Raw genomic sequence first — 12,186 nt, 5'->3', positions numbered from 1 at the left:
AGCCATAACAAACAAACACGAAAGTTTAAATACCATCAAAAAATATTATGGTATTTCAGACTACATTAAAAGAACTGTGCTATAATTTGTGGGGCCCCAAACAGCCAGAAGAGATCATAATATGGAGAGCTGCCTCCCCTTCCTGCCACACTGTCAAACAGGAAGACTAAACTGAACAATGAGTTGCTATGTCAGCACAAGGCCCCAGATAATTGTTCATTCTTAAGGCCAGCTCTGTTAGTTATGAACAATCATCTGAAGCTGGCTACATCTTATTACTCAATAATTGTCCTTTGGTGTCCTGAATCTTTGTACCAAGATCCTCAGAATACAAGTCAAATGAATTCCAGTATTCCAGGATGTGGGTAACTCATCTGCCACTGTCCCTCCAGAAAAGTGGAATGTTCATTACCCATGAAAACTTCCTACCTCTACCTCTTGGTTAAGACTCCTTGGGAGGTGCGGGGCCTGGGACATTAGAAACTTGGTGCTTATCCGCCGTGGGGTGCTCCCCCGGCTCCGCCCAGGCCCCATCACCACTCCACCCCTTCCTCCAAGGCCCCACAACCACCCTGCTTCTCCGCCACCCAGTTCCGCCCCCTTCCCCAAGCATGCTGTGCCCTCACTCCTTCCCCCTACACCCCAGCGCCTTTTGACGCTGCAAAACATCTGATCCGTGGCAGGCGCTGGGAGGGAGGGAGAGGCGCTGATTGGCGGAGCCTCCCGGGCGGGGGGAAGGTGCTGGGGGGAGGGAGAGGTTCTGGTAGGGGGGCTCCTCACGCCCCCCGCCTGCCACTCGCCTCCCTGTTGGCCTCCTCACTCCACTTGCCTCACCTCCCTACCTGCAGGGGCGCCCCGAAGCGTGGGGCCCAGGGCAGTCGTCCTGATTCGCAATACCCAACTGACAGCTCTGATCACCATTCTACTTTCTTCATCTTTCTTACTTTGTGCTTTCCATTTAGGGATTTTTTTTTCCTGACCTGTGCAGCCTCTAACCATAACTCTGTGTGAAACTGCAGAAGTTCTCAGAGTATGACCAGTTAGACTCACTGTACAAAAGTGTAACTTATGTATATATCTAACTATAGAAACATACTATGCAAAAGCACAGTTTAATGCAGCATCAAGACTGATACATGTATATTATACAAAGTGCTGTACACACAGCAACTAAAAGCAAGATTTTCAAAGGTATTTAAACACTTAAGGATGCAGGCAAGTACCTGGTGGGATTTTCGAAAGCACCTAGACACATGTCTTCCATGGAGTTTAAGACAACTAATCATTTTCTGATGAGGCATTAGAAAGATTTGGTCCACAGAGAATCCTGATGGTCAGATATGTTTTTGTTTAGCCAAATCACAATTGTTTAAAAATACTTAATACAAATGCATTATTTTAAATCAAGATTTTTTTAAAGCAACTATCTCCTAAGGTTATAGTGGCGCTGTGCACACATGAAAAACTTCTCACTCCATTTGATATCTGAATGCAACACGTAATAGACCACAGCTCTAAGGAACCTCTGCCTCATTCCATATATCTGAAAATTTATACAGAATGAGGGTAGGCTCCACTGAAATGAAGAAAATTATTAACAAGATTGCCAACTGTAAAACCAGGTCAACTGATTTTCCATCAGAATAACTTTGCCCAAGAAGTCTACATTAACTTCTGAGTATGTTACAATGGAAAATACTGAAGTAATGAACCAGTCAGGAAACTACAGTTTTTATGTTCCCAAGCCTATTACACTATTAAGTTTCACTTTTTAGGAACAGCAAATACTAAAAAAAATGCAAAATATGAAGAAAAATAAGCAGATTTACAAGCAACATAGCAGTATAACATCAGTTACTTATGTCACAAGTTTCAGAATCAGCTTTGTTACATATCAACTTCCCTTGTTACATCACAACTAAATTCAGTGATAGAACTATATCAGATGGCTCAATGGTAAGAGTTTAATATCCAATTTATAGAAACAGCTTTGTTTTTCTAAAAGTGAAAAATTTTAAAAGTGAAAATGCTCAAAGTTTTCTCACTGCATAATTAAAGATAAATTAATACTTCCTTGTAAATTAACTACTACATTTTTTCTGTGCCAAAACCATTCCTTAAAAAAAATTCATCCAGTCCTCCCTTCCTTTTTTGGCCTACACTCATAAGATCCAATGCCAGGTGCATGCCCCAAATATAAAGGAATAGGGCAAAATGGTACAGCATTCAAGACTACTCATGATATGCCAAACCTTCAGCCTTTCCCAGCCCTGCTTTGTCACTTCATTTCTTACACACACACACACACACACACACCCTTCTTCTAATTAAAGTTACCCACTCTGCCTGAGACTCATGAGCTCGGATTTCTTCTCCTGACAGGAAATGGAAAAGCTAGTTGCAAAAGTGTCCCTGGGTATTACAAAGGTTGAGGTAGAAGTACTCCTCTGATCAATGCTCTACTTCCCTCTTTGATGATGTGCTTCAGACAGCAAGCAGAATGCAGATCTGAGGAAAAGCAAACTGGCAGAAAGTGGAAAGCAAAGCAGTTCTACATTCCCTGTGCCCACTATTTTTTCTTATTGGATTTAGGCAAGTTGAGTTAGAGTGCAGAATGAGATAAAAGAAGAACAGACATACATATAGAATCAAGAGGGTTTAATATACAGAAATCTAGCCTTAAAATTACATTTCATGTTCAAATATTTGCTGCCCTGCAATGTGGATTCCATTGCATAACAGGAAGTTCCTGTAAAAAAATACTTCCTTCTTCCAGGACAGGTGAATTTAAAGCTACAGGTTTATACTACAGAGTGGGAAAAGGAAGGACTGGAGAAAGCAAGAGCAAACAAGACAAATGATACGTAAGGAGAGAAATTATGGAAGGCAACCAAAGAATGAGACAGGAGGGGAGACAGAAAAGGAAGGAAACAAAAGACGACACAGAAGTTGGAGGTGGGAAGAAGTATTCTACACTAAGAAACAGTTTCTAACTGATCAGACAGTGATTTCTTTCCCTAAGAGGTCATTCAGGCACTAGGAAGTGTAAGAGTAATCAGGATGTATTGCCAGGTAGGAACATTTTAACAAAATAAAAAGATGAAGGGAAACTAATTTCATTTTGAATAAATGCTTCTTGACTGCACCAATTCCTAAACATTTTCTCTTTGCTTTCAATGGGTGAGACTGAACGGAGGAGGGAAAGATCTCTAGAACCCCAAACTGCCAATGTTAGTCTCTCCTTTATCATCCTCTCCATCTCCCTTCTATACACTTTCCTTCCCCATAATGTACTATTTTTGTTAGAGCACTAACCCAAGAATTTGTACACTCAATTTAAGCTGTTGGAATGCCAGTGCCTACCCGCAGCTTTGCCACGCTTTTCATTTGGCACTTAAACACCCTCTACTGTTACCCTCTCTGAGAGGCTGTACAATTACTCAAATATTATGTATAAGTATACTTCTACTTTCAAAATTACGATATTACTAATGTAAGCTTACAGATTATTTGCAGTTTTAAAATGCAATGAACTTTGCAATAATTGCCAAACAGAACTTAAGAATTTTAAAACCTACCTTCAAACTAGACTCATAGTCTGTATTCACTTTGAACATAAGCCCAAGTCGCAAATGAATTTCCTTGGCTCGACAAAAGCTGGGATCAACATAAAGCACCTCCTGAAATGCTTTAATCGCCCTGGAAAAACAAATATGCATAAAATGTTGCAATTTTTTAAATGTTACTTTATAATCAGTGCATGTTATTTATTTATTTATATTACATATTAAAAAATTAAAAGCAGAAAACTGTTATGGGTAAACACATCAAGATCAATTTTATGTAGAAAGGTGGTAACTTCACTTTTTTGTTGCATAGTTTTCAGTGTTTACTTCAAGTGTTAAAAAAAATCTGATTACTTCTAACACCTTAGTTGTCTACAGATCTAACCTAAAAGTTCAACCCTTTCCATTCAAGAAGAGAAATTGCATGACTTACTGTCTGTTTTGGATTAACATCCCAATTTTTTTCATTTCAGGAAAGGTGGACAAAATAAGAAGAACTGGTAACAAAAGTTAAAATTTTAAAGTTAAAAAATTATAACTTTTAAGAACAAAAACGTGTAGACTGTCTGCTCCAGCTCTGCCTCGGCTCCTGGCTGGTTACAGCTACCTGGGAGCAGAAGCTGCTGGTGAGAGTAGGAAGACAGAACCAAGATTAAAAGTTCAGGAGTGATCACCCACCACTCTCACAGTGGCCTCAGGCATCTTCACTTACAGAACTCTATCCCCCACTCCTCAAACACACCCCACCAGCTACTCATCTGCCTAAAGAGTCAACTGCTGCCCAAGTTCTCACTCCAGTATCAACCACCTCCCCTCCAGTTACCAAGCATGCTCCTATACATTTGCTCATCCCCCTCCATCCTCCCCCTCCTAGCCAAATACGTGGACAGCGTGGTAGGAGCAGGATCCTGTTTCTCTTTTTGACCCTTGCATGCTTCTGCTATTCTAGAAGTGAGAGAAGGGTGAGAAGGAGGTTCTGATTGTACTTCCTCATCCTTCCCACGCCTGCTCCCACTCATGTTGGAAAGCAAAAATCAGTTTGTAAGAAACATCACTTGAAGCTACACAAAACTTGGCAACTACAGTTACACAAACTCAGGATATTTTTTCCTAGACTATTTTTATTCACCAGAGCTGTCTACCTTAGACAGAGATGGTAAACAGAAAAATTGCACACAAGCAACTTTACTTGCAAAACCCCTCTGCTAAAGCACTACCAGCGGCCTTTTACCCACGTAGTTGCTCACTCTGATTCTTGGTTGCAGTGTTGTTGTAGCTGTGTTGGTCTCAGGATATTAGAGAGACAAGATAAGTGAAGTCTTTTATTGAACCAACTTCTGTTGGTGAAAGGGGAAGCTCAAAAGCTTGTCTCTTTCCACCAACGGAAGTTGGTCCAATAAAAGATATTACCTCATCCACCTTGTCTCTCTCTCTTGGTGTCAGTCCTGCCCTTGGCACACTATAGCCCTGTCTACATGAGGGAAAAATTATGTTTTTTATCTAACTTGTTTAAAGATGTTTTACCTAATATATTATCTAGCATATTAAATAATTGGCCCATCAACTTTAACAAGGTTTTAGCTGGCAACTGTAAACATAAGACTCCCAGCTACTTTTCCTAGTCTAAACAGAGTCTGTATGACCTTGTATCCTACCAGTACTCTCACCTTAGCCAAAGTCATGATGAATAAGTTGCCTCACAACACTGGCAAAAATATACTCTAATTGATCCCAAGATACAGGTTCACACTATACAGGCATTTTTACCACTGCCTCATTTAATCTTGCACTGGAGCTGCCTGAGTGGGCACTGGAGAAGAATCACCGTTCAACCTTCCTATAGAGTTAGCCATACTAAAGTAAATGAATTAAAACAAACATTTTATTATAAACATTCCCTATATACAAGTATGTTCACCTTCATTAGAGGAAAACTATCAAAACTGAAGTACCAAAAATTTAGAAGGTGCTTGACTTCACAACCTTAAAGTTAGATGTCAGAATTAAGGTTACCTGTGCAACCTTTATTCAGCTCTCTTGTGAGTATTCATAGTGATACAATTGTTAATTACACATACTATTTTTCCCCCCACAGGAACCCGCCTCATCCAGTGCACAAAATGGACCTACTCTACGGATCAACCAGAGTGTGTAGTGCAAGAAGCTGTCATCTGTAGAATCCCTGCCTCATTTGTTGCAGAAGCTGGAAGGTGTGTAGTAAATGAGACAGGTGATTTCAGGAAGAGAGAAGACAATCTCATGGTTAAGACAGCTGAATGCCACTGCAGTGAGATGGAGTGACCTCCCTCCTCTGGGATGAGCAAGGGTCCACTACACTCCAGAGGGCGTGGCCGGAACTATAAAAGGCAGGCTCTGCAGCCCAGTGGGGGCAGAACTGCAGAGGAGGAGGACACTCCGCCTGTTCTTCAGCAGTCCGGAGGGGACCCTAAGCTTGGCTGTGCCCAAGCCCTGGACGCTGACGAGGACTGACCTGGAGTGCCCACTGCCGTGTACCCTGAGGAGCCAGACAAGGCCGGGAGGCCAGAGCTACCAACTCCTGGGGAGACAGGAAGTAGCCCATGGGCAACCACCGTGCCGCCAGCGGCAAACCAGGTGCAGCTGAGTTGGCATGTTGCAGCTGGATCCCCGCCGATGCAGGGGCAGCCAACCCTGCCCCTGCTAGGGCCCTGGGCTAGAATACAGTGGAGTAGGGTGGGCCCGCGTCCCCCTGCCCCACCCCAGTAGAGGGGCCAACTCCCGCCTGGCACTGGGAAGCTCCTGCTGTGGAGAAGGTGCCTCCCTCCCCAAGCACCCACCAAAGACACTACTGTTTGCTGGCTGCCTGAGCCCTTCAAGCCCAGGCCCTAGCCTACCTATAGGCCAGAGGTGGACAAACTATGGACCGCGGGACCATCCTTCCTGGCCCCTGAGCTCTTGACCGGGGAGGCTAGCCCCAGACATGCTGCTCTGAGCAGCATAGTAAGGGGGCTGTGGGGTTGGATATGGGGCAGGGGGTTCCGGGGGACAGTCAGAGGACAGGGAGCAGTTGGATAGGACAGAGGTTATGGGGGGGCAGGGGAAATTGGATAGTGGTGGGGTCCCGGGGGGCCTGCCAGGGGGCGGGGGTGTGGATAGGGGTCAGGGCAGTCGGGGGGGGGGGGGGAAGAAGAGGATCGGATACGGGATGGTATCCCTGCGGGCGGTTAGGGGCTGGGGTCCTGGGAGGGGCAGTCAGGGGACAAGGAGCAGGGGGGGTTGGATGTGTGGGGGATTCTGAGGGGGGCAGTCAGGGGGCGGGAAGTGGGAGGGGTCAGATAGGGGGCAGTGGCCAAGCTGTTTGGGCAGCACAGCCTTCCCTACCCAGTCCTCCATACAGTTTCGCAACCCCGATGTGGTCCTTAGGCCAAAAAGTTTGCCCACCCCTGCTATAGACTGTTTGCTGGTTGCCTGAGCCCCGCCCAGGCTAAAGCCAGCCTTTAAGACTGTATTGTTTGCTGGCCACCTGAACCTTCACAAGCCCAGGCCCCTGCCTGCATATAGACTGCTTACCCACTGGCTGCCTGAGCCCCGCCCACACTAAAGCCAGCCCTGAGACTGGTTCTGGACTGCCTGACCCTTCTCAAGCCCAGGCCCCAGCCCACTTGCAGCCTTGGTTTAAGCGACGACAGTTTTAGTCGCCCAGATCGGACTAACCCCTGACAAGGACTGCGTGTCGCCCTGCCCCACTGGGGGCTCTAGACTGTCCTGCGGACTCTGATTCTGGCCAAACAGGACTGGATCAAGTGGCCTCCCTCCTCCAGGGTGAGCAAGGGTCCACTATAACCACCCTGAAGAACTGGATTCTAACTCTGCCTCTGCCTCACAGTTCCCATGTGATATTAAGCAAGTCACTTAAGCCAAACTTTTCACAGGTTGTGTCACTAATTGTGTGTTCCTCATTTTCTGGGCAGTCGACTTGAGTTTCTGGGGTCCAATTTGCAGAAGTGCTGAGTACTCATAGCTGCAAATGAAGACAATGGGATCTGTGCTTTGAATATATGAAGTGCTACAGAATGCTAACTTTGAAAAATCAAGCCAATGTGTCTTAAATTGGACACCTAAAATTAGTGGATACCTTTGCACTTAAACTCTGTGTCAGTTCCCCATTTCTAAAATGCAGTCTTCACACAAGGGTGGTGTTACCATAAATTCATTTCTGTCTATGAAGCACTCAGATACTGTAATTATGAGTACCATGGAAAAGCCCATAAGAAAAAAAATATACTTTTTTTTTGTTCAGAGCAGGATTTGACTGTGAAGTAAAATAAGGTCTGGGGCCACACACTGAACAAGGAGGAGTAAAAAATATATAGTTTTGTGCACTGTATGAGGCAGGCATCCTGTAGAAAAAACAGTATGCAATCAGGTAATTAAAGATCAGGTAATCATGAAGCATGAGTGTAAGGGGGCCAAATTAAGGCTGCACAGGCAACCGTAATTCTGGCATTTCCTAACTTTTGAATGCTTGACTCTGCAACCTAAATAAAGTTCTTTTAACAGTGTGTTTTGGCCATGTGCACTTTTTAAAAAAAAACCTAGAAAATTAAACTGAAGTCATGAGAAAATACTAGTTTTTATTACTGGTTTGTAAGTATGTTTGTCAGAATTGCTCTTAAACTGTCGTCTTACTCTAGTAAGGAATGCTGGTTGATTAATTTTTTTAAAACAAATATTTTAAACACTAGTAAAGCTGTCAGTTAGACCCAACAACTTTGGGAACATCAGAAAGCGAAGATTAAATACAGATACAGTTCAATTCAACTAGATGCCTATGGAATTTGTTATTTCTCCTCTGTTTTACTTACCGAGTTACAGGTTTTAATATGACGCACAGGGCTGTAAGAGCTATTGAAGTCAATGAGAGTCATGAAGCTAACTTCCTATTCACTTACTTGACAACATACCCATTCGAAGTATACATTTATTACATGGATTAGTCTACTCCAGTGCTTTAAGTTTACAGACTTTTAGATTCCTTTAAACAAAGTATTAGCAGTAAAAGGGAACTCTCTCCAACCCAATGAAGTATTCACCAAAATAAATACTGTAAACCAAAGGTTAGGTTGGTAAAATGATTCTTCAGAGATGATCACAAATAACTGGACGTTATGTAAGACGGTGTAAAGCCTTGTTAGAGATGTATTTTTATAACATTAAGTATAGAGTAAAAGGGATACGCCCAATTTAAATTGAAAGGAAGATGTGCTAAAGCTCACTGTCTGCACTGTACCTAATGGTTTAACACTGTGCACAGCTTTTTGTGTGTTATAACTTGTTATAAATTATTGTTCCAAATCTAAATTAAGAATGGGTTCTGTGTGTCACACTGTTCTGTGAATATCAAAGAGATACATATACCTATATCCTGTCATAATGGATTTTCAATGTCTTTCCTCATCCCAAAATTTATTTATAGCATGAATATTTTTAAATGTTGACCTAGTCCTCATAGCTAAGGCATTGGGATCAGCTATAGCTTAGGCTGCCAAATAGCTCCCCCTTTCAAAAGCCTCCCTTGCCACTACCACTGCCACGCTTTTATACAGTTAAGGAATTTTTGACGATAAAAGTAAAAAATATACCTTCCTCACTACAAAAAAATGTACAATCCTCTTTTGCTCAAATATAGTGCTGAAAGCACTGATTGCCAGATTTGGACTTTCTGCCTAAGTGAGAAGATGTATTATTTTGAAGTGCCTTTTAATATTTCAGTGGAAAGTAATTTTGATTTAGCAGCTAAAGAGTCTTTAGGGAAAAAATGTGCTTCATCCATTTGAAATAAGCTTTGTTTTTAACTGTACCAGTACCTATAAAGAACAATCTATCAGTTTTCTAAAAGGCAAAATGTGATCCACATGTGGGCATGGCTATATATTTTTTTTAAATAACAAAGTTTAGTAAAGGTTTTCATCTTGAATGAGGCAGAGGTTCATAGGAGGATGCCTCATTTAATGCAATGTTAAGTTGTGCACTGAATGCAACAGAGAATTACAACAGCTCATTTAGCATGCATAGAATTGTGTGGTAAACTTTATAAGCCCTGGGCATAAAGGTTTGTGCCTACTACACAGAATTAAAGAATGCAAGGTGAACACACACAAGGAAGGGGGTCCTTGACTTAGTATGCAGCTAATGTAGATTGGACAATAGTGGAGTTTAGTGAAAGCATGCCTAATTATGGAATTTTTTTTCCCTCTTAAAATGGAAATCCATCAAAAACTAAAAGTTCAGAATGCTTTCGTAAACACATAAAAACTAGGAAATTCCTGGGACAATGTTGCACATTCAACTTCAACTGCCCCCGATGCATTACAACATGGACTATAACCATATGCAAATACCTCGAATATAAATGCCCAGACAAAACCCAACATTACGCTTATAGTAAAAAGTACATATTGGTAACTTCACAATTAAAAATATTACGGGACTCTTGTAATTATCTCCAAAACAAGCTTTACAAACCCAAAAATTCAGACTTCAATATTTCTTTTTATCCTCATCATTTGAAGTATGGCCCCACGTCTTATTTAATTTAGATCTTCCAAGGCTGGCACTAAATATGAAATTAATTTCTTCACGGGCTTTTCTATGGAAGTGCATCAATGTAGTATCTGAGCCTCACAAGCATCAATTTATCTTCACTATTCCTCTGAGATAGAGTATCATCACCTTACAGACAGGGAAGTGAGCCACAGGCAGATTTAAGGTAGAAATTTGTAGCATTCTCCAATAATTTTAGAATGATTGCACCACAAACTTGACATATCTAGCTTTAAAGAGTATTAGCATTTTATAGCACCTTTAAATGGCTGTGCAGGCCTTTGAACATACAACTAACCCTCAAAATATCTGGGGAAGGTGAGTAAATATTGTCCCTATTTTACAGATAGGGAAACAGACAAAAAGGCTATGACATGGCTAAGGCCACATGGTGAATCAGTGACAGAACAAGAGATTAGAACCTGTGCTCACTTAACTCTCAATCCTGTGCTCACTGCTCCAGACTACACTGCCTTACTATCAGAGTAGCTGAACATCCACAACTTACATTGACTTCAATTGCTGTTGTGAAGGCTCAACTTTTGAAAAACCACGCCCAAAATGTTACAAATTGGAACACAGAAAAGGAGGGACAAAAATAGAATTAGTAACTACCTGCAAATTTACACAAACTTAAAAAATTTACTCATTTTCTGAAATTCTCCTATATTCAAAATTGATAAAGTATACCGTATATACTTATTCACAAGCCAAATATTTTTGGTAAAAAAGTGACGCATCGAAGAGCGAGGGTCAGCTTACAAACGGGTCTACACCAAAATCTGATGATTTTAAACTCTAAGATATTCAATTCAATAATTTCAAATACATTGTTGTTTTGTTTACCTGGAGCGTCTGCAGGCATGAAGCCCCCCAGTTCCCTGTGGCCGCAGTTTGTCGTTCCCAGCCAATGGGAGCTGTGGGAAGTGGCGTCACTTCCTGTAGCTCCCATTGGCTGGGAATGACAAACCGTGGCCATTGGGAGCTGAGGGGCTCTGTGCCTGAGAATGCTCCAGGTAAACAAAACATCCCGACCTGCCAGCAGCTTATCCTGATGGGCCGGGAGCCGAAGTTTGCCAACCCCTGAAACATAGGGTCAGCTTATGAAAGGGTAATACAGTTTTTACCATTTTTACTTATCCATCTTGGGGGGGGTGATGGCTTATAAACAAACCGGCTTATGATCGAGTACATATGGTATTTTAAGTAATTCTGCTTTGAGAACTAAAATGGCTTTATTGGGTCCAATTTTTATTTGCTCAGTGATTTTGTAACAAATATGTTGAGTTTACCAATCAAATGTTTTCCTACATACAAACTCAACCTGGAACTAGAACCAAGCTGCATTCTTTCCACTCCGTGTAACAAACAAAGATTCTGCAGACCGAATTAGACCCTCAGTTATAGCCATACAACCCTTTTGTCTTCAATGGGTTTGCAAAGGGGAAACTCATTAGAATTTAGTAAACTTAGAAATTAGATTTTATTGATATACAAAGATTAGAATCCAACTCACTCATTCATAGCTGTGTTGGCTCTCTAGGACTAACAAATTGAAAAACATAATATATTTAACTAGTGTTACTGAAATATTACTCAAAATGATTTTAAAATAGGGGACCGTAAATACTATGGTGCATTTTAAAATAACACGTATAGTTGACTAATGTATATAATTAAGAAACAAGTCAAGAAAGAGATTAAGTGAGTTATTTTGTATTCTATTATCTACACCCAGACATGGTTAGAGATATACTGCAGGCTATTCAACATGATCACAAGATCAGTATTACCAAAGGCAAATGTTCTAGTAATATCAGCATCAATACTCAGACTTCAGTGCTAGGAGTCATCTAACACCACTAGACCAGTTTCTGTCCCATACGCAGGTCTGTATCCAGAATTATGTGGGCGAAGGAGACTTGCAGTTTCTAGGTACTCAACTGTCTTGTCTCAAAGCTTTTCTATGATTTAACCAAAAATGAAAGATTAGATACTGGATGATAGCCAAATTGTTGCCAAATGTGGGTTGCTTGCA

At 41.7% G+C, this 12,186-nt stretch overlaps 1 protein-coding gene across 9 annotated transcripts in view; it reads right to left on the bottom strand.

Annotated features, from left to right (window-relative positions):
- Positions 1-12,186, bottom strand: part of KDM6A (lysine demethylase 6A) — a 279,893-nt gene that overhangs the window by 119,367 nt on the left and 148,340 nt on the right. For all 9 annotated transcript variants that reach the window (XM_073359011.2, XM_073358944.2, XM_073358964.2 and 6 more), the window contains one exon: positions 3,579-3,699. In XM_073359011.2, the coding sequence (XP_073215112.1) occupies positions 3,579-3,699 (121 nt within the window). The remainder of the gene's footprint in view (positions 1-3,578; positions 3,700-12,186) is intronic.

This window comes from Lepidochelys kempii, chromosome 1 (assembly GCF_965140285.1).
Source record: "Lepidochelys kempii isolate rLepKem1 chromosome 1, rLepKem1.hap1, whole genome shotgun sequence".
NCBI lineage: Eukaryota > Metazoa > Chordata > Testudines > Cheloniidae > Lepidochelys > Lepidochelys kempii.
Note: the sequence above shows the minus strand (reverse complement) of the source record. Positions and strands in the feature narration are given on the sequence as shown.